Here is a 20,827-nt window from a genome sequence, read left to right on the forward strand (position 1 = left end):
TTAGTCCCTATCCTCTGACAGCGTGGACACTTACCCCGTCTTTGCCTCCATCGTAGTAGTCAATACACAGCCCTGAGCAAGGAGAGAAGGGGGGGGAGGGGAGGGCAGACATGAGGACATGCTCTGTGGAGCATGACATCAGTATGGTTTATTTTGGCTCTGTGGGGAGGGGACCGCCTGTAAAGGAGGAAGACAGTACCTTTCTTCCCACTTACCAATTAGCTTCAGTGTCAAGACACAATGTGGCATTGTCCACTTGATATCGTAGTCACCGGTGGCTGTGTAGTAATATCCAGCAAGAAGGTAGGCCTAGGAGAGGGGACATCTTCACCATCGTTCACATTCCACCACCACCCTTTTTTTTTTTTTTTTTTTTTTGGGCGGTCTATGGCCTTCTAGTCACAACCCTCCTCTCACCCTTCCAAGCCTGTGCCACCATGTCTGTCTTCACTTCCCCTGGCTCTGCAATCCCCTGTATCCCTTCCCCTTTCCTCTCTTCTGGTCCTTCCTATCGATGAGCAGGGCCTGCTGGTGCAGACCTAGAATCCTGGCACTTGAGAGAGACTGAAGCCAGCTTGAGCTATAGAGTTTGAAGCTGCCTTGGTCACAGAGTGAGCCTCATCTCAATAAAGAAATAAATCCTACAAATGGGGGCATTACCACCTCAGCGAGGAATGGCTTGCTTAGGGCATTGGATGGACATTTGCCTGCACAGCTTCTGCAGCTCAGTCTTGTAACTCATGGTCAGCTGGGCTAACTGGTGAGAACCAAGGAACCCTGCTGGCATAGACTGGAGGCCAGTAATGAGTTACTGCTACAGCCTGCCTAAGGCCTGTGCCGAGTGACCTGCCCGCAGTCAGATGCTGTGTGTTGGGAGGAGGGATTGCAAGCTAGGTCTCCTCCATTACTGTGCTACCACCCCCTGCCTTGCCCCTCTCCACACCTCCTGTCAGATGTGACCTGAGCTGCTATGAGAAAAATTTACCATCTGGAAGCAAAGGGTAGTAATAACGGCAGTGATGGTGCGGCCCATGAGTCGCAGGATGAGGAACTGAAGCACGACACATAGCAAGGAGTGGTAGAACTGGTGGCCTGGGTGCAGAGAAGAGAGCAGCGTTTAGGACCGTGGTGCCCATTCCTCCTGAGATTCCCAGAAGAGAACAGTACGCAGCACTGGAGGTGGTTAGAGCACCTGCCCGGCATGCAGGAAGCCCTGGGGTCAGTCCCCAGCTAGGCTGGACCAGGCTTGCCACCTAGCACTTGGGAAGTAGAGACAGGAGGAGCAAGGTGACCTTCTTCACAATTAAGGTCGGCCTGGGTTACATGACACTGTCGCAAAATAAATAAATTTTATGTGTAGGTGTGCCACGGTAAGTGCAGAGGTCAAAGGGCAACTAGAGAAAGTTTGTTATCTTCATCCACCAGGTGGGAAGGTCACCAGACTTGGCAGCTTGTGTTTTTCCCTGTTGAGCCACCTCACCATCTCCTAAATAATCCTAATTATCATTATTGTCATTATTATTATTAATTATTGAGACAGGGTCTCACTATGTAGCCCTGATGGGCCCAGAACTCATTACATAGACCAAGCTGGCCCCTTTCTGCTTCCTGAGTGCTAGGGTTAAAGGTGTGCACCATAATGCCAAACACTAAATTTACTTCTTAACTGATACATAAAATGTACACACTTACGGGGTACCAAGTGAAGTTTTGATATGTTACCTTATTATGAATTATTTAATTTACTGTTTTCCCACATCTTTGAAAATAATTATTTTTATTCACCTGTGTGTGAGTGTATGTGGGCATGTGCATGTGTGTGTCTGTGTAGCTAGGAGGGCCTCATTCCCCTGGAACTGGAGTCCCAGGTGGTTTTGAGCCATCTGGCCTGAGTGCTAGACTGAACTGGAGCCCTTCCTGACTCCCAAATATTTTTTCCCGTCCCTAGATATTATTGTCAGTAGGAAATGTAAAAAAACAAAAACAAAACAAAACCAAAGAACAATGATGTTGTGTTCCTATTGGCTGAGTCCTCTTTTTGTAAAGATGAAAGCTTTGTAAGAGGTAACACTTCCTAACGCAAGAGCTTGTCTCAGGGATTTCCCCTTGGTCCAGCCCTCCCCAGGTTTCTTCTCATGGCTGCATCCCTGCTGAGCCCACTCCCTTACCAAAGTTGAAATAAGCAATTGAGAGGCCTGTGAAGGTGTGGAAGAGATGGATGAGGTAGCTGTCCTTGTAGAAAAGGTAATGCCGATAAAACAGAGCCAACGGGTAGCCTAGATGGGAGGAAAAGAGGAAGAGGTTACTCATGCCTGGTGACATCAGAGAGGGAAAAAACAGGATTAAAAAAACCTCTGTGTGCACTCTCGCGCATGCGTGCATGTTTGTGTGTGTGTGTGTGATGTATAGGTGTGGGTGCGTTCATGCTACAGTGTTAGACCATAACTTTGCTTTCTCCTTCTACCTTATGTGGGATCCAAGGATCAAATTTAGGTCTTCTGGAAGGCTTAATTGATAAGTGCTTTACCCACTGAGTCATCTCACTCAAACAAACAAACAAACCAACCAACCATTTTATGGATGCTAAAAGAGAAGACAGAATAGTACTCGCCCAAATCAAGTGGTTTGTTGCTGTTTGTAAATACGCTTTTAGAACTGCAAGGTTTTTGTTTGTGATTTTGTTTTTCCTGAGTCAGAGTTTCTTTGTGTAACAGCCCTGGCTGTCCTGAAACTCACTTTGTAGACCAGGCTGGCCATGAGCTCACAGAGATCTACCTGCCAAGTGCTGGGATTAAAGGCATGTACCACCACTACCTGGCTAGAACTCAAGTATTTTTAACTGAGGCAACAACGTAAGATGCAATCTCAGGACTTTCTTTCATTTATACCTACCAACTATTGAGGAAGTGACCAACATCCGTAATCTTAGCACCCGAGATGCTGAGACAGGAGATTCTTCAAGTCTGAGGCCAGCCTGGACTACACAGCGAGTACTGGCAGGCCTCGCATCCACAGCAGATTCTGTTTCAAAAACCTACCAAGGGCTAGGGCTCTCTCTCAGTTGTTAGAGTGCTTGCCTAGCACGCACAAAGCTCTGGGTTTGATCTCTAGTACATGAAACCAGACACAGCGGTGCACACTTATAATCCCGATACCTGGGAGGTGCGATCAGGAAGATCAGAAGTTCATAAAGTTACATCATCTACTACCCGAATGAGGCCAGACAAGCTATGGAGAACGAAGCCTCCATACACAAAGCACATACAGCTAAGACAAAAACAAAACAAAAACCCAAACCAAAGAAGAGAAGATGTTCACTCTGCTCAGAAACAGTATTTTACACTTTGTGATCTGTCCTGTGAGGATAGCACCCTCAGACTTCTGAGAAGACAATTAACACTAGGCTATGAGGTGGGCTTGCTTGAGTATCGACCGATTTATAGAGCTTGTTTTAGAACACTAAGAAATGTCTTCCAAGCTTAATTCAGGATATGATCCAAACTGTGATATGATTCAGGCTGTGAGCAAACTCTCAGGGGAGCTCCTAGAGGGCAATGAGTTCTACACTGCCAAGGGTTGCTCAAGGAATCAGAGAGGCCAATGCATTGTATCCCTAAGTCAGAGAGAGCGTAGTCAATGGCCTCGCTGCAGACTGGTTCTCAACAGTCTATCAAGTGGTGGAGCTGACATGCTTGCACTTGGGCAAGCGTGGACAGTCAGTCTCCTCTTGGTTTTCTAGAAGGACACCTTGCCTATTCTATTCCTGTACAGTGTTTCAGAGTTGGTCATGGTTTACAATTGCCACAGTTTTTGCTTTTAGAATATAAAATGTAAGGTCAGGGTGATGGCTGAGCCGGTAAGAGTGCTCCAGCAAGCTGGATCCCTGGGGACTACACAGTGGAAAGATTGGGCCAACTCCTGCCAGTTGGCCTCTGACTAGCACATGAGTGTGTGTGTTTGTGCACACATACAAATAAGTCAATATAAAAAGTAATTAAAATAAAAAAAATATTCTTAGTTTTACCATTGGCAATATAGTTTTGAGTGTGTGGTAATTGCAATTTCTTTTATTTTTACTTTTACTTATTTTTTTCCCAAGATAGGGTTTCTAGCCCTAGAACTCACTCTGTAGACCAGGGTGGCCTGGAACTCACAGAAATCTGTCTGCCTTTGCCTCCCCAGTTTTGGGATCAAAGGTGTGCGCCATTATCGCCCAGTGGCTTAAAAACTGTCAATCCATAAAACAAAATGCTCAGTTATGTCGTTATTTACAGTGTGAGGGACTGAACCCCGAGCCTCATACATGCTGGAAGAGTTGTCTACCACTGTGTTATAGCCCCAGGCCTCTCTGCACAGTTCATTGTTTTGAGGTAGGGTCTTATGAAGCTGCCCAGGCTGACCCTGAAATCTCTACAGCCTAGATAGGCCTTCTACTTGTTCGCCTTACCCCAGTTCTGTGTTACACGGAAATGCAGAGTTCCCGTTTTGGTTTGTTTTGACAGAAGGTCTCTCTATGTAGCTCTGCTGTTCTGGAACTTACCATGTAGACCACACTGGCCTCAACTCACAGAGATCCTCCTGCCTCTGCCTCCTGAGTGCTGGGATCGAAGGTGTGCGCCACCATGCTTGGTTCCTTGTAATTGTTTTTATATAGCCTAGGCTGGCCTGGAACTCACTCTCTTGCTTTGATTCCCCAGGACTACATAAACCAGATGTGGTGGTCACAGACCTGAAATCCCAGCACTTGGGGTGGAGAGGAGGAGGATCAGGAATTCAAGGTCATTTCTGGCTTTATAGCAAGTGAGAGGCCAGTCTGTGCTGCATGAGACCGTACCTCAAAAACCAACCAAACAAAACCTAAAACTTTTTACTTAAAAAAAAATTATTGTATATAAGTGTGTGTGTGTGTGCACACATGTGTGCACAGCAATGTTTGGAACCAAATGGCAACTTTGGAGTTTGCTCTCTTCCACCATTACACGGGTCCTGGGGTGGATTCAGGTAGGAGGCTGAGGCAGAAGATTCTAATTGTCTGGGAGAGCTCACGAATTCTGGATGGATAGAATTAATCTTTTTGAGTACTAAAACCTTTAAGCATGTGAGATGTACCACAACTAAAGAACACAACGCATTTCTCTGTCCCCCAGTTGAAGAGAATTTAAAATTTTCTTTTTTAAGGATGGGGTCTAGTGTAGGCCAGATTGCCTGAATTAGCTTTATAGCTGAGGCTGGCCTTTAATCCCTAACCCGGCTCCCACCTCCCAGGGCTTGTACTACCGCCTGGGCCACACCCAGGGTTTGTACTCTGCCAGCCCTAATTTAACATTTCTCGATAATACTGGACCTTGCTATTTCAGAGGAGAGCCACGCTGTCTTCCTGCCCTCTGGGATGTGGGAAGCTGCCTCAACTCTGCAGGACCTACACTGCCCTGAATTCTGAGTTCTTGTGCTCACTTCTTACGTTTTTTCCTGTCCTTTCCCTTGCTATTTTGGGGTCAAGGGTCACTTCTTGAGCTTTCAACAGGCCAGCCAAGCCTAGTTCCTTCCCCAATTTCTAACTTACCAGGGAATTTAGAAAGCATAGTTTTATAAGACCAAGAAAGCAGGCATGGCAGGAGCCAGGGTCTCGGGTATGCTCCTGCAGACGCTGTACAGACCAGCTAGCTTTGGTTCTGGCTGCTGCAGGGGACCTGTGTGCTGCATCCCGGCTTGGGAAGTTGGGAGGAGTGCAGGTTGCATGGTCCCACTCAGGTCAGTAGAGCGCAGACTGGGGAGTATGTGAGAAGCTGAGGTACAGGCAGGAAATTCAAAAGAACAGAGAAAGCGGGGTTACCCAGAACACCCACCGAGACCACAAGAGGTGAGGGCAAAGCTTGCTTGGAAGTTGCCAAGGGAAGGAGGGGACGAACTGTGCTGGGTGAGTTGCTGTGACAACCCCGGCCCATGGTGGGTATGTAAACACTGAACCTTGCTCTTGGCTGCTGCCCAGCTCAGCAGGCTTGGCAGCCTGGCAGCTGGGTCACCCCTTCAGGGAGAAGCTGTTTTTAGGGAGAGTGGTGCCCTACAAGCTACTTCCAAGTCTTAATTCTTTCTTTGTGGGAACTGGTGCTTGATAGAGTGGCAACCATCACCTACGAATCGTCAAGAACACCAAGCACCGTGACACCTGCTTGCACACCAGAGTCTAACGGGAAGGCCATGGACTTTAAAAATGAGCTGCACCAAAGTCTATGAGCAGTAGGCCTCAGTACCACTAAAACCCTAACGATGGCCCTGGGAATGGAATCCTGAGCTTGACAGGCCACTGGCTTTTGTTTAATGTCACCAAACAGGATTTAATATCGGTGCCCAGAGGATCTGAGAACCTGTGGTAGAACTCAGTCTTCCTTCTTTCTGATTGCTGAAGGAGGTTATCGCTGGTGAAGCATCGGGGTCCTAGGTCAAGGATCCTGTTAGAACAGGGCTCGTTCTAAGGAGAGCAAAGTCCAGGATGTGCTGTGTACTGACAGGCTGCAGCTAGGGGCAGGGACTCCAGGTTCAGCGGGTTAACAGCACAGTGAGACTATTCCTGGGTCTCTGTGCTTCTGACTGAGTTGTGTTTGGGACCGGGGATATCACACTGCCTGTGTTAGTGTTAGCTCCTTATTTCCTGTACACTTGTACAATTACTCATTAATCTTGAAGTTGAAGGGCTTGGTGCTTCACTTGAAGAAAACAGAAGTGAACTGTTTTCATTAAAATCTGATACATCCCTTAGCCTTTCATCCTGTTAGCCATTTAAGAACTCTGCAGGAATATGATATGGCCCCACTTGGTCAGGCAGCAGACCAAAGGACCTGGGTCAGAGAGAGTAAGCTATGCTTGTCAAATGTGAGGAAGAAGGTGGAATTCCAAGTGCTATGTGCTGAACCAGCTGTTGATATCAATTCTACAGCACACCCTACCTCCTACCCACCCCTATGTCGGGGACTGAACCTAGGGCCTCACACACACTAGGCAAGCGCTGAACTTCCCCACACTCCCACTGAAGACTGTTTTCCTGGCTCCTAGAAGTTTCAAAGTTGTTTCTCTATTTTTGCTGTATTGCCTCTGTGAAAACTCCTTGATGCTCACACAACTTAATATGATCTTTATGCCAAACTACGCCAGTACTAACTTTCCCTATGTTAGTCCCGTGTCCCCTGGGTCCTCCCTGGATATTTTTAGTATGACATTTCGTACTCTCTCAAATGCTGTATAACTAAAGCTGATTTTCTACCTAAATCAGCCTTCTCTTGACTTCTTTGTTAATTACAATTATGCCAATTATGCTTTTTATTTTTATTTATTTATTTATTTTTTGGGGGGGGGGTTTCGAGACAGGGTTTCTCTGTATAGCCCTGGCTGTCCTGGAACTCACTTTGTAGACCAGGCTGGCCTCGAACTCAGAAATCCGCCTGCCTCTGCCTCCCGAGTGCTGGGATTACAGGCGTGCGCCACCACGCCCGGCTAATTATGCTTTTTAAAGATGATTTATCTTATACAGTGTTTTGTCCACATGTATGAATGTGCACATGTATGTGCTTCATACTCACGGAGGCCGGAAGAGGAATGTCCCATCCCTGATACTGGAGTTACAGACAGTTATAAAGCTGCCATGTGGTGCTGGGAATCAAAATCTGTCCTCTGAAAGAGCAACAAATGCTCTTAACTGCTGAGTCATCTCTCCAGGCCATTTCTCTCTCTCTCTCTCTCTCTCTCTCTCTGTCTCTCTCCCTTCCTTCCTTCCTTCCTTCCTTCCTTCCTTCCTTCCTTCCTTCCTTCCTTCCTTCCGCTGTGTGTGTGTGTGTGGGGGGGGAGGGCATACGTGCTATAATTTTCAGTTACGTCCCAATATCTTACCTATAAGCTGTGGCAATGGCCTCCTACTGGTAACTGCTTGCAGCCACATACCCCAGTGACATTACATCACAAAAACCCTGCTTCAAAACCTCTGAGACAGCTGAGCGTGGTGGTCCACATCCTTAATCCCAGCACTTGAGAGGCAGAAGCAAGTAAATTGCTGTGAGTACTGTAGCCAGGCCAGCAAGAGCTACAAGAGAGATCCTGTCTCCAAAAACAGCAGCAGCAACAGAACAAAAGCTCCCAAACCATGCAGATCTGCGCTAAGCATTAAGAGGAATACACATGGCAGGATTGCTAGGAACACTGTTTATTCCTAGGTCCCCGTGCCATTGGGCACTTATTTGTACCTTGACTTGAAGCCGCTTATCTCAAGGCTGCTGGCTGCACGACTCGTTGGTTAGGAAGAAAGTGGTATCACTCAAAGGGAAACAGAGATTGGCTGCTGCAGTGGTATTGTTAGTGATATATAAAACCAGGAAGAGAGATAAAGAAACAGGCAGATCATAAAAAGGGCAGACAAAAGGCTGAACGCTGGCAAATGCCTATATTTAAGGGAGTGGAAGCCAAAGAGCCAGAGAAAGAACAAAGGCCCCAGAAAAGTAAGGAGGCAAACCTACTACATCTAGGAGGAGAGACGTCATTTCAGATAGGGAAGCGCTCACTCACATCAGCTGTCATAGGTGCCATGGAGGTGGCTCTACGGGTGACCTGATGACCTGAAGGGGATCCCTGTAAGCTCCATATGTGTGCTATGCCACCTGAATGCCACACATATCCATGTACAAAACAGATAGATAGACAGACAGATAGATGAAGTTATTCAAACTGTCAAATATCACCAAAGGTAAAAGCCAATGCGGAAATCCAACTGTTACGGAGCCTCATGATAAGTTCTTGACAGCTGGATGGGTGGGCACAGAGACAGGATCCGCTGGCCCTGAGGGTGGGGACAGGTAGAAAGGGAGACTACAAATGAATTCCTTCAAGGACTTGCTACTGAGGAAACGAAACATTTTTTTTTTCTCTTTGTTTTCTACATCAGGGTTTCTTTGGAACTCATGCTGTAGCCCAGGCTGGTCTTGAACTCTGAAAACCACCTGCCTCTGCATCCTGAGCACTGGGATCAAAGGCGTGAACCACCACCGCCTGGCTGAAATGAAACTTTTCTAAGACAGAAGTTCCAAATATTTCATGGGAGAAGAAAAGTGGAGCAGAACACGAGTACCCAAGCCACAGGAATGGTTTACCTAGAGAAAAGGGGACTTGGGGGCGGGCGGGGGGCACCCAACCTTTCCCTGCGGATGGGACGGCAGAACATCCAAGCCAAGGACATTCACCTCCAGGGCAACAGGAGAAGACAGGGCAGGAGAGGCAGCAGCCCACTCCATAGAGCTACTCATCCAGAGCCCGCTTCTCTCTTGGAGAGAGGAACTTAAGATAGAAGCAGGCTATTTTCTCCTTTCCTTCCTTTCCTCTATAGAAGCTGAGACCTCAGACAACGGAATCAAATATGGTTGCAGTCACATCTGCCAGTCTTCACAAAGCAGCCACGGGAAGGCAGAGCAATGTGGCTCATTTGTTGCTAGGCTATCTATCTATCTATCTATCTATCTATCTATCTATCTATCTATCTATCTATCTATCTATCTGTTCTCATGGAGCCCAGGCTGGTCTAGAACTTACCATATTAGCCAAACATGACGTTGAACTCCTGATTTTCCTGCCTCTATCTTCCAAAAGCTGGAATCCAAAGGCAGACAACATCACACACTGCTTTTCTTTCTTTCTTTCTCCTTTCCTTTTTCATTTCCCTTCTCCTTCCCCTTTCCCTCCTTCCTTCCTTCCTTCCTTTGACAAGGTCTTACTATGGAGCCCTGGCTGACCTGGAACTGTTAGACCCCTTGCTAGTGCTTCCTGAGTTCTAGTACCTCTTTATTTTATTTTATTTTATTTTATTTTATTTTATTTTATTTTAATAGTAGCAGTGTCTTCAATATGTAGCCTAGGCTGGCCTCAAACTGTCAGCCATTCTATCTTTATTATGCTATGGATTCCTGAACTCATGATAAATATACATTCAGTCTTTTTTAAATAAAATTTTTTGGGGTGGGGATTGAGACTGGGTCTCTCCATGTAGCCCAGGCTGTCCTGGAACTCACTCTGTAGACCAGGCTGGCCTTGAACTCAGAAATTCGCCTGCCTCTGCCTCCCAAGTGCTGGGATTAAAGGCGTGCACCACCACGCCCGGCTAGCTTTTTCTTTTTTAAATGATCAGCCATTCTCCTGCATTTGTCTCCTAAATGTTGGCATCATAGGTGTGCACCACCACACGTGCACACATGCACAGATGCACAACATTCAGATATGACTTATTTTCAGTTTGCTTTTGTCAAATATTTTCATATGGTAATTTTAGCATTTTTTTCTTTACTCTGAAGATTTGTCACTTAAAGTCTTTCATTTCCCCCTTCCATTCATTCACCAGCAATGGGAATTCCCCGTGTAAGAGACCTGATAGAAAAGGCAGACACACAAAATGAGGTGGGAAGGCCGGCTGGACCTGCTGAAGTGTCGAAATGAGTTACTGCTAAGTGCTCAGTGCTGGGCTTCATTACTGGTGCACTCTATAGCTGCAAGGCCTGTAGACCAGGGACGTTTGGGAGTGGTGTAGCTTATCTCTGGATCTGCCCAAGGCAGGTTCCTTCTGATGGTCTAGATTAAACCTGCCTGGAAGTCTGGGCAGGGTGCCACCCTAGCTTCTACACTCTGGTAACCTTGCATATCTTCAGCTGAGTCATAGATTCCTGGAACTGAAGAAACCTTAGAGATCAAATACTCAAAGCCTTCATTAGGCCCCAAAGGGGATGACTGGTGTGCTGAAGTTAACAGAGCAGGGCTCACATTAGACTCCACTGCGCCTGATTGATTCTGTTCTACTCCTTTCGCCACTGGCCTTGGAACTTTGCAGTGTCCTGGGAGTGGAGTCATTAATAACTAACTGTTCCTCTGTAAAGCTGCAGCTATGTTCTTGGTCTTTAGACAACAATCTAAATCCAGCTCTTGTTCAAATGCACACGCTCATGCATTTTTATGCTTAACTCCCTGTTTAAAAATGTTTAAAAAAAAATCTTCTTTTAGGGTGGATGAAGTGTGGGTGGCACGTGCCTGTAGTCCCAGCCAGCTGGGAATATGAATGGTTTGAACCCAGGAATTTAAGGTCAGCTTGGGTAACATATATAGTGAATCTTAAACCGGATGATTTCATTTTAATGCTGCACATAAGCATCTCCCTGCACCCTGTCTGTCTAATACTGGACTCTAGTCCTTCTCTACTCTATAGTAATGTCCTGGGCTTGAGTCTCTTTAGCATTTTGATGACAGTGATAAGGGACTAAGGACTAGGACAAATGTCCAAAAGTGACCAGGGATGAAGGGCAGAGGGAGATAGTCTTATCACGACTATTTCACAGTATCGGGGATTGCAACGAGGGCATAATCGGCCAGCAGCAAGCAAGTTAGTGGTAACTAAGCTACAGCTCTGGGCTGGAGGATTTGACAGTGACTTGTCTTATTCATTTTAGAGACAGGATCTTGGTATGTAGAGCTTGGAACTTATAAGCCAAGGCTATCCCTCAACTCATAGAGTCCAGATCCTCCTGCCGCTCTAGTGCCAGGACTGTGGGATTACTGGGGTGACCACCACACCTGGTGCTGTGGGGTACCAGCAGATGAAGTGATGGACAGCGGAAAAAGAAAAGCATTTCTAAGAATTTTAGGAAGTATTTTTTAACACCAGAGATGGATAGTGTACATCTGTAAATTACAGCGCTTTGGAGGAGAGGCAGGAGGATCAGATGTTTCAGGACAGCCTTTGACAACAGCCCAGGGGACATGAGACCTGTTTTAGTTTTTAGTTCCTCAATGTATCAAAACAACTTAAACCCTGATTTTCTCAAAGCCCCGCCAAGAGTGTTGCTTTACTTGCTCCATTGAAGCCAAGTGCTCTTAGGAAGCCAGCCTTTCCACTTCAATGCTAATGGCTGATCTAGGAATGTGGCGGCCTAACCAGTATCAACAAAAGCTGAATGAATGCTAGGACTGCTGAATGAGGAACTAGTGGACTCTGGAGTCGAGCTCTCCCAACACCAACTTCTTCTTCTTCTTTTTTTTTTTTTGGTTTTTTGAGACAGGGTTTCTCTGTATAGCCCTGGCTGTCCTGGAACTCACTTTGTAGACCAGGCTGGCCTCGAACTCAGAAGTCCTCCTGCCTCTGCCTCCCGAGTGCTGGGATTAAAGGCGTGCGCCACCACGCCCGGCCAACACCAACTTCTTACTATTATTATTTGTTCAGGGAAAGTCATCCTGAATGCCCCCTCAGGAGCACTTCCTAGCTAATCAGATGGCAAAAGCAATGCCAAGAACGTGTCCTTGTGCCTGACATCCAGACCTTAGTATTCCCTACATACAAGGGGCGACACAACATCATCTCTCCATTTCAGTAGGGGAGCGACAACAGACATTCGGACTGATTTTGAGGCATCACTGAGAGACCCTATCTGCATCCTGACAAAGGTAAATGTTCCACCTGGTGCTACTAATGGCATTTAATCACATTTTAATTTTCTGCAAATTACTACAGCATGTGGTAGTCAGATTATCTGGGCTCTGGAACTGGAGTGGTCCAGTCAGGATTTAGATCTACAGCCCGAGAAAGTCAAAGCTTTGTACCTTACCTTATCCATTTCTGAACTAGGGAAGATGGCAGCCATCCTGCTGACTAATAGCTGCAGAGATGGTTTGGTGAGTAAAGGCCCTTGCTGCACTAGCTTGACGGCCTAAGTACAGTCTCCAGAACCTACATAAAGGTGGCGGGCGACCAGGCTCCACAAGATTGTCCTTTGACCCTCACATGCCTGCTATGCACCCGCCCCCAATAATAAATAAATAAATAAAAAAATCAGTGTTTACTGCTTTCAGTTACTAAAGGAAATTTTGCCATCAAAAATACTGAATGGAGAACTTCAGGACTAAACAAGTCCTAAAATTCATCCAGCATTCTGAGGGCTGTGGATGAGTCTTGCACAGACACAGGGGATCCATGCTGGACACACAACCTGCCTGCTCATCACTCAACACTTGGCCATCACACAGGCAGATCCACATTAGTGTCTGCACATGGGAGTAATCTGTATGTATGTATGTATGTATGTATTTACTTAATGTATGTGAGTACACTGTAGCTGTCTTTAGACACATTAGAAGAGGGCATCTGATCCCATTACAGATGGCTGTGAGCCACCATGTGGGTGCTGGGAATTGAACTCAGGACCTCCGGAAGAGCAGTCAGTGCTCTTAACCACTGAGACTTCTCTCCAGCCCGAGAGTAATTTTGTTTTACTCAGTCACGGCCCCAAAGTGAGGGCAGGGATGCTAGCAACTCAGCCGTGCCAGAAAAGCCAAGTGCTTCCTTTAGGTGCAAGGCTTGTTTTGTTATCTGTCTGTCTGTCTGCCTGAAGCTGTAGCTCTGGTTGGTCTAGAATGCACTATGTAGCCAAGGCTGTCTATAACTAACTCATGGAAAGCCTCCTGTTGGTCTTCCAAGTGCTGGGATTACAGGTGAGAGCCACTATGGGTGGCTGAAAAAAAGTTAGAGTATAATAAGATGTTTCTGTTTGCATGCATGCATATTATCTATCCAAACTTTGTACGTATCTATCACACGTATGGTATAACTGTTATCATAGTTCAATCTTATAATTGTGCCTTTATTATAAATTACTGCTGATCCTTATGTACCTAATTTAGCAATTAAACTTTATTACCAGCGTGTATGTAGGGGACATAAGTACATAGAAGGCTTGGTGGAATTCACTCAGTCTTGAACTGCAACCCTATGGATGAATATGAGATTATACTTTAAACAACTTGAAGATGTCTACTCTTAAATACTAGATATTTATTTCATACTGATGCCAAACTTCTTAAGAAGCAGGTAGTCTCTGAGCTGCTTTAAGCTCCTGGTGGCTCTCCTGCTCACTTTGCAGAATGCTGGGATTTCAGGCATTCACAACCACACTTGCATTGTATTTTGTGAGTTTTTTTGTTTGTTTGTTTGTGGGTTTAAAAAAATATTCGTTTGTTGCATGCCTGGCTTTTGTCTGTCTGGTTCTAAAGACAGGTTTTCTCTTTGTAGCCTTAGCTGTCTGGAGCTTGCTCTGTAAACCAGGCCTGATGTCAAACTCAGAGAAATCTGCCTGCCCATGGCTCCTTTTTAAAAAGCCATTTTCTTTTTTAAATTTTAATTATTCATGTGTATGTGTGTGTGTGTGTGTGTGTAAGGAGGAGGTGGAGAAGGTCAGAGGAGCATCAGACTCCCTGGAGCTGAAGCTCCAGGCATTTCTTAACTGCCTGATGTATGTGCTGGGGACCAGACCTACCCTCTGCAACAACAGCACATGTTCTTACCCACAGAGCAACTTCTCCAGCCTCTGCCGCTTGAGCGCTGGGATCAAGGTGTGCACTACCGTGCCAGGTGGCACTTTTTCTTAAAAAACAAAACAAACAAAAAGCCCCAAGACTGTCATGTATAGCCTTCAAGTATTAAAAAAATAAAAAAATCACCCACAAGACAACAAATCTGTACTGTCAGGTGGGGAAGGATGCTGGCTGCCTGTGCCAGCATCAGGCCCTAGGAGAGGCCAGGCTGAGAAAATTGCCAGGACTGTGACTCCCAGAGAAGCCAGCTGGGATGTGGGTGGCACCTCCCAAGAAAATCTGAGGGATGGTTTGTCTGGACTTTGGAATAAACAGTCACTTCCAGCTCACCGGGCTTAGCACGGGAACGTTCCATAGAATAGGGAACTTTGGTTCCTCTTTGGTCATTAACATGTTTATATGTAGTGTTCAAGTTTCAGGGCACATCCAGATATCAGAGGCCAGAATGCAGCCAGAATTTCAGCAGGCAGGGAGAAGGCACTGGGATGCAGGAGTCTAGGGACCCTACAATTCTTAGACTAATGCTATGTATTTCAGCAGCCAGGGGCTGGGAATGGCCAGGGGTGGAAATAGTGGTAGAGATCATGCAGCCCGAGCTTGCTCACCTGGGAGAAGGGGACCTCCACGTGGGTGGAAGCAGGTCTACATCCCCTTGCTCATCTTTCTCCCACATCTTATGGCACCACCTCGTCTTTCTCTCGGAACAGCTATATTCCATTTTCAAAAGATTTACTTTATTATTTCTAATTGTGTGTATATGTGTGTGCTTGTGTGGGAATGTTTCTCCAAGTGCAGGTGCCAGAGGAGGCACTGGCCAGCTGCCTGGCGTGGGTGCTGGGAATTGAACTTGTGATCTCTGGAAGAGCAAGAAGGACTCTGAACCACCTCTGCCCTATGTCCAAGGCTTGCTTATCAGAATGTCTATGGCAGTCTCTCATAGAAGTCTAACGTGGGCCTCGCTCCCAGGGGAGAGAAAGTCCATTCCTGTCTTATCTGCTCTGCTCCGGGCAAGGATTGCTCAAGGCTTGCTTGATCTCGCTGCCTTGTGATTTACCTGGTTTCTTCCCAACCTTCCCTTCTACTGATTCCTTGCCATTACTGGGGTCAAACCTAACTGCTGTAAATATAAACAAGGCAGGTGACACCTCTTTGTTCAACAGGTGTCTCAGCAAATAAAATAGGCTGTGTGCTGCCTAGCTGTGATGCCAGCAGGAGAAAAGGTATCCAAATGGTCCTTATCAATCTGAGCATCCGTAACTGTTGGACTCTGCTCCTCTGTCTGTCTTTAAGAGAAAACACAAAGAGAGCCAGTGGTGGTGCTGGCAGTGCATGTGTTTAATCCCAGCCCTCGGGAGGCAGAGGCAGGCAGATCTTGTGAGTTCAAGGCCAGCCTGCTCTACAGAGTGTTTCAGAATAGCCAGGGCTACACAGAGAAACCCTGTCTCAAAAAAAAAAAAAAAATTATATATATAAAGAGGAGCTGGGTGGTGTGGTGTACAGGCCTGTAATCATAGTATTAGGGAGGCCCGAGGCAGGAGGATTTCGAGTGTAAATTCAGGAGCTTGAGTTCTATAAAAGTACCTTCCAAGTGGGGGGCTTCAGTTCGGATAGCAGAGCATTTGCCTGCCCTAGACTCAATCCCCAGCACTGCCTACAATGGCAGGACAGCTCCTGCCTGTAATCCAAGCAATGAAGGCAGTAGAGCAGTACAAGGCCAGCCTTGCCTACCAGTGAGCTCTAGACCAGCCTGGGGTACTGTGAGATCCTGTTTAAAAGGAAAAATTAAAAGGTACAACAGAGAAATATGAACACACTACGGACTTCAATAAAACAAACAAACACTTTGGGCTGAAGAGATGGCTCAGCAGTTAGGAGTGCTTGCTGATCTTGTGAAAGATCCAAGTTTGGTTCCCAGAACCCTTATCAGGTGGCTCACAACCACCTATGACCCCCTCCAGCTCCAAAGGATCCGACAGCATCTTCTGGTCTCCGTGGCACCTGCATGCTGATACGAACATGCACATAAGAGCTGGAGAGATGGCTCAGCTCAGTTAAGAACACTGGTCGCTTTTCCAGAGGATCCTGGTTCAATTCCTAGCACCCACATGAAAACTCACAACCGTCTGTAATTCCGGTCCCAGGGGCTCAGAAACCCTCACACAGACACACACGCAGGCAGAACAACCAAAGCACAGGAAATAAGTAAATTATTTAAAACATGCATATAAATAAGAAGTTCAAGAAAAAAATCTTGGGCAAGTGAGATGGCACAGCAGGCAAAGACACATATGGCCAAGCCCGGCGACCTGAGCTCAATCCTCAGGACCTCCGTAGTGGAAGTCTACAAAGATGTCCTCTGACCCCCACAGGTGCCATGGCACACGTGTGCACACATAAACAAGCACAAATAAATCAACGTAATCATTTTCTTATTTATTATCATATCATATTACATTATATAATTTATTATTATTTAATCTTTAAAAAACATCTGGGACTGGTGAGTTGGTGCTTGCTGGACAAGCCTGGAGAACCCACAGGGTGGGAGGAGAGAACCGACTCCCACAACCCATCCTGACCGCCACACCCACACAGACATTCCATAAGTGTAAAAAAATTATAGGGAAAAAACCTTACAATGTGTCTCTCTTTTAAAGAAACAGTGGGGGCTGGTGAGATGGCTCGGTGGGTAAGAGCACCCGACTGCTCTTCCGAAGGTCCAGAGTTCAAATCCCAGCAACCACATGGTGGCTCACAACCATCCGTAACGAGATCTGGCACCCTCTTCTGGAGTGTCTGAAGACAGCTACAGTGTACTTACATATAATAAATAAATAAATCTTTAAAAAAAAAAAAAAAAAAAAAAAAAAAAGAAACAGTGGGTATGACAGAGGTACACATCTGTAGTCCCAGCTCTTGGAGGCTGAACCAGGAGGATTTTCCTGAGTTCTGGGCCATCTTGAACTACATAGCAAGGCCCTGCCTAAAATAACAAACATGAAACTGGCCTAATTAAAAACCAGTGCACACCAGCAGTAAGCATTTCCCAATTCAATATTTTCATTAAATGTGTTTGTTTAACGAAGGAGAGTTGGCGATCTTACTAAGGTCTTTAAATATAGGCTTAAGTACACGGGTTAGGGGAGCAGGGTTCAGGAGAAAAATCAGACTTAAAACAAGTGTGGGGACTGGGCTCGAGAGAGTCTACCAACTGCAGTTTTACAAGATTCTAAGGTGGCATCAACCGTCCTTTCTTTCCCCGTAGTGTTGTTCGTGGTGCATAGAGGTTGGAGGGTGTTTCTAGTTCTTTACCCTACTGAGCTCAGACACTGTTCCTTCTTACGCCATGGATACACGTTACTGACTGGTTCTCTCTTCCTCACATCTCAGAGTAAGGGAAGCACAACTGTCAGAGTCATCCCTTCTTTTACTGTATTGTATTTTATGTGTGTCTGGCGCCTGCGGAGGCCAGAAGAGTGCGCTGGAGCTCATGGGACTGCAGTTACAGTCAAGTGCGAGCCACCATGTGGGTGCTGGGATTGAACCCTGTCCTCTGGAAAAGGAGCCAGTAACACTTTTTTTTTTTTTCTCTTTTTGAGACAGGGTTTCTCTGTGTAATAGCCCTGGCTGTCCTTGACTCCCTCCATAGACAAGTCTGGCCTTGAACTCACAGATCTGCCTGACTCTGCCTCCTAGATGGGTCTAAAGGTGTGTGCTAACACACCCTGCTGTTCAGCCTTTTGAGACAGTCTCAAGTCCCTAGGTTGACTTTGAACTCGGTGGCTAGCTGAGGATGCACAACACACCACTCTTGCCAGGTTCTTTTTTTTTTTTTGATAGAATTTCACCACATGCCCAAAGGCTGGACTAGAACTTGAGGTGATTCTCTGGTCTCAATTTCTTGAGTTCTGGGGTTTCAGGTGTGTGCCACCAGCCTGCAACTTCCTCCTCTCCCGCTTTCTGGACACATGATCTCACTCAGACTGGGATAATCCTGCTGTCTCAGCCTCTCAAGTGCTGGGACTGCAGGTGTGAGCCCCTGCACCTGCAGCTTTTGTCTATTCTTCACTTGCATTTTTCTTCTTTTAACTTTTATTCTTTTCTCATATATTACAGCCTCTCCCACCAACCCCTCTCCCCGACTGACTCCTCCTGTTTCTCTAAAAAGAAAAAAAAAAAAGCAGCCATCCTAGGAATATCCAACAAACACTGTCTAACAAGATACGGTAAGACTGGGCACAAACCCTCATATCATAGCTGGACTGTAACCCAGTAGGAGGAAAAGGGTCACAAGAGCAGGCAAAAGAGTCAAAGACACTCCCCATTCCCACTGTTGGGAGTCCCAGAAGAAGACCAAGCTACCCAACCATAACGTATATTCAGATCAGACAACCTGGCTTTGACCTGTACAGGGCCTGTGATTCACTATGAGCCCTGCTTAGTTGTTTCTGTCGGCTGTGTTCTTGTGGTGCCTGGACACTTGGATTCTTTCTATTATTAAGAATATTGTGTGCTTGTGTGTGTGTATATATACATGCACACTGTGTAGTTGTATATAGCTGACATTCTGCTACATTTTGTCAAGATGAATCTTTTTCCAGATTGTCTCTCCCATACTGGATAATCAGCTTCTGCCAGGCCCAGCTTTTTAACTGTAGAGCTTAGTGGAACTCCACAGTTGTACACAATAGATGTTCAGTAAGTTATAAGCTTAGTTGTGTTGTAAAGTCTTCCGAATACATAGACGAACCCCCTCCCCCCCCCCAACACCTGTATACTAGACACGAAACACATGACTTACAAATATTTTCTCCTATTTTGTGCTCTTTTTTTCATTCTCAGGACACTACCCTGTGATGTGCAAGAGTTATTAATTAGGCTCGTTAGTTAACCTGATTGCTGACTGCTCCAGTCAGCAATGACTTGCTACTTTCCATGCTGGCATTTCAATTTTACTTAGTTTGGCTAGAAAATTTGAAAATGTTAAGAAAATCCTTTTAGAAATTAATAAAAATAACATTTTGATATAAGCAAGAAGGTTGGGGATAGAGCTCAGTCACAGAGGACACGCTCTTGTCTGGCACACACAAGACTCTGCACCCTATACCAGAAAGGTCCCAATCCCAAAACAAAACAGCAAAACTTCAGACTCAAAGCTCTGGGGCTTCTTACAAGGTGACTTGGGGACCCCTGACAACCTTAGGATCTTAGGGAGAGACAAGCTCTGGCCTACAGTACATCTGCTGTCTGACAGCATAAACGAATAAAGGACATACAGGTGCCTTGGGCTGTCACATGGCTGGGAGCATGGTGCTTGCATTCCCAGTGTTCAGGTCAGAACTGAGGGCATTAGTGAGGCCGAATGCTCCAAAACTTCACTGGGCGGTTAAGGTCAGCTTGGGCTGCAAAACAAAACTGTCTTATGTCAACAAAACCCACGTGGACTGGGCATGGAGCAGAAGTAGAGAGCTTGTCCACCACAAGACCCTGGGTTCTGTTTGTCTGCGTCACAAAATCAAAGCGAAATACCATTCACTACCCAGGGGCTCCCTGCGCTTCCGTTCATTTCCTAGATTTCCAGATGGGCAATGTCTTAGTTCAGGTCTTATTGCTGTGAAGAGACACCAACCATGACCACAGCAACTCCTAAAGGAAACCATTTAATTGGGGTTGGCTTACAGTTTAGAGGTTTAGTTCATTGGGGGAAGTCCATGGTGGGAAGCATGGTGGCAGGCAGGCAGGCAGACAAGGTGCTAGAGAAGGAACTGACAGTTCTACATCTGGATCTGCAGGCTGAGACACACTCTCTTCCAAGAAGGCCACACCTCCTAAAGTGCCACTCCCTATGGGCCTTTGGGGGCCATTTATATTCAAGCTGCCACAGGTAATCAATGAAGAATTTTAAAAATGGAGTCAATCAGGTTTGTTGATGCTTACCTATAATCCCAGCTACTTGGAAGGCTGATGCAGGAGGATCACTGCATGTTTGAGGATAGACTGGGCAAGACAGTAAGTTCCAGGTCAGCCTGGGGAACTTAGTAAGACCCTGTCTTAAAAGAAAATCCACATCAAAACAAAGCGAGACAGACTGTCCTCTAACTACCGAATGTGGACTAAAAACAGGAATGAACACTTCTAGGGGGCCTCACAGGTCTGTAGTTTTGATAAGGTTTCACGTCTACACTCTAACTTGACCCAATATTGTCGGCTTTTGATGGAGGTGTGTGCCAGGAGCCTTAAGGGGCACCATTCCAGTTGGCTTCTGCTTGCTGGCTTGGAAACAGGAGTTTCCTATTTATGGACAGTAATCTAGAGCGGTGTCCAGCGTTCTTAGTTTAGAACTGCTGTCACAGCAAAGGGAGAACCTCGGGAGCTAGAAAGCATTCCCCACAGCTACAGGTCTGCCACTTCTCAAAGCAGCATGGCAACAGAGAGCCAGTAGAACACC

General features: G+C 46.1%; 1 protein-coding gene across 1 annotated transcript in view; it reads right to left on the reverse strand.

Moving 5' to 3' along the window:
- Positions 1 to 20,827, reverse strand: part of Lpcat3 (lysophosphatidylcholine acyltransferase 3) — a 34,862-nt gene that overhangs the window by 3,958 nt on the left and 10,077 nt on the right. Inside the window, exons 2-5 of the mRNA XM_021164593.3 lie at positions 2,169 to 2,276; positions 986 to 1,092; positions 216 to 309; positions 35 to 72 (exon numbers count right to left, since the gene is read on the reverse strand). Coding sequence (XP_021020252.1) covers positions 35 to 72; positions 216 to 309; positions 986 to 1,092; positions 2,169 to 2,276 — 347 coding nt within the window. The remainder of the gene's footprint in view (positions 1 to 34; positions 73 to 215; positions 310 to 985; positions 1,093 to 2,168; positions 2,277 to 20,827) is intronic.

This window comes from Mus caroli, unplaced genomic scaffold (genome assembly GCF_978045245.1).
Source record: "Mus caroli unplaced genomic scaffold, Mus_caroli_1 scaffold_7, whole genome shotgun sequence".
In the NCBI taxonomy this organism is placed as follows: Eukaryota; Metazoa; Chordata; class Mammalia; order Rodentia; family Muridae; genus Mus; species Mus caroli.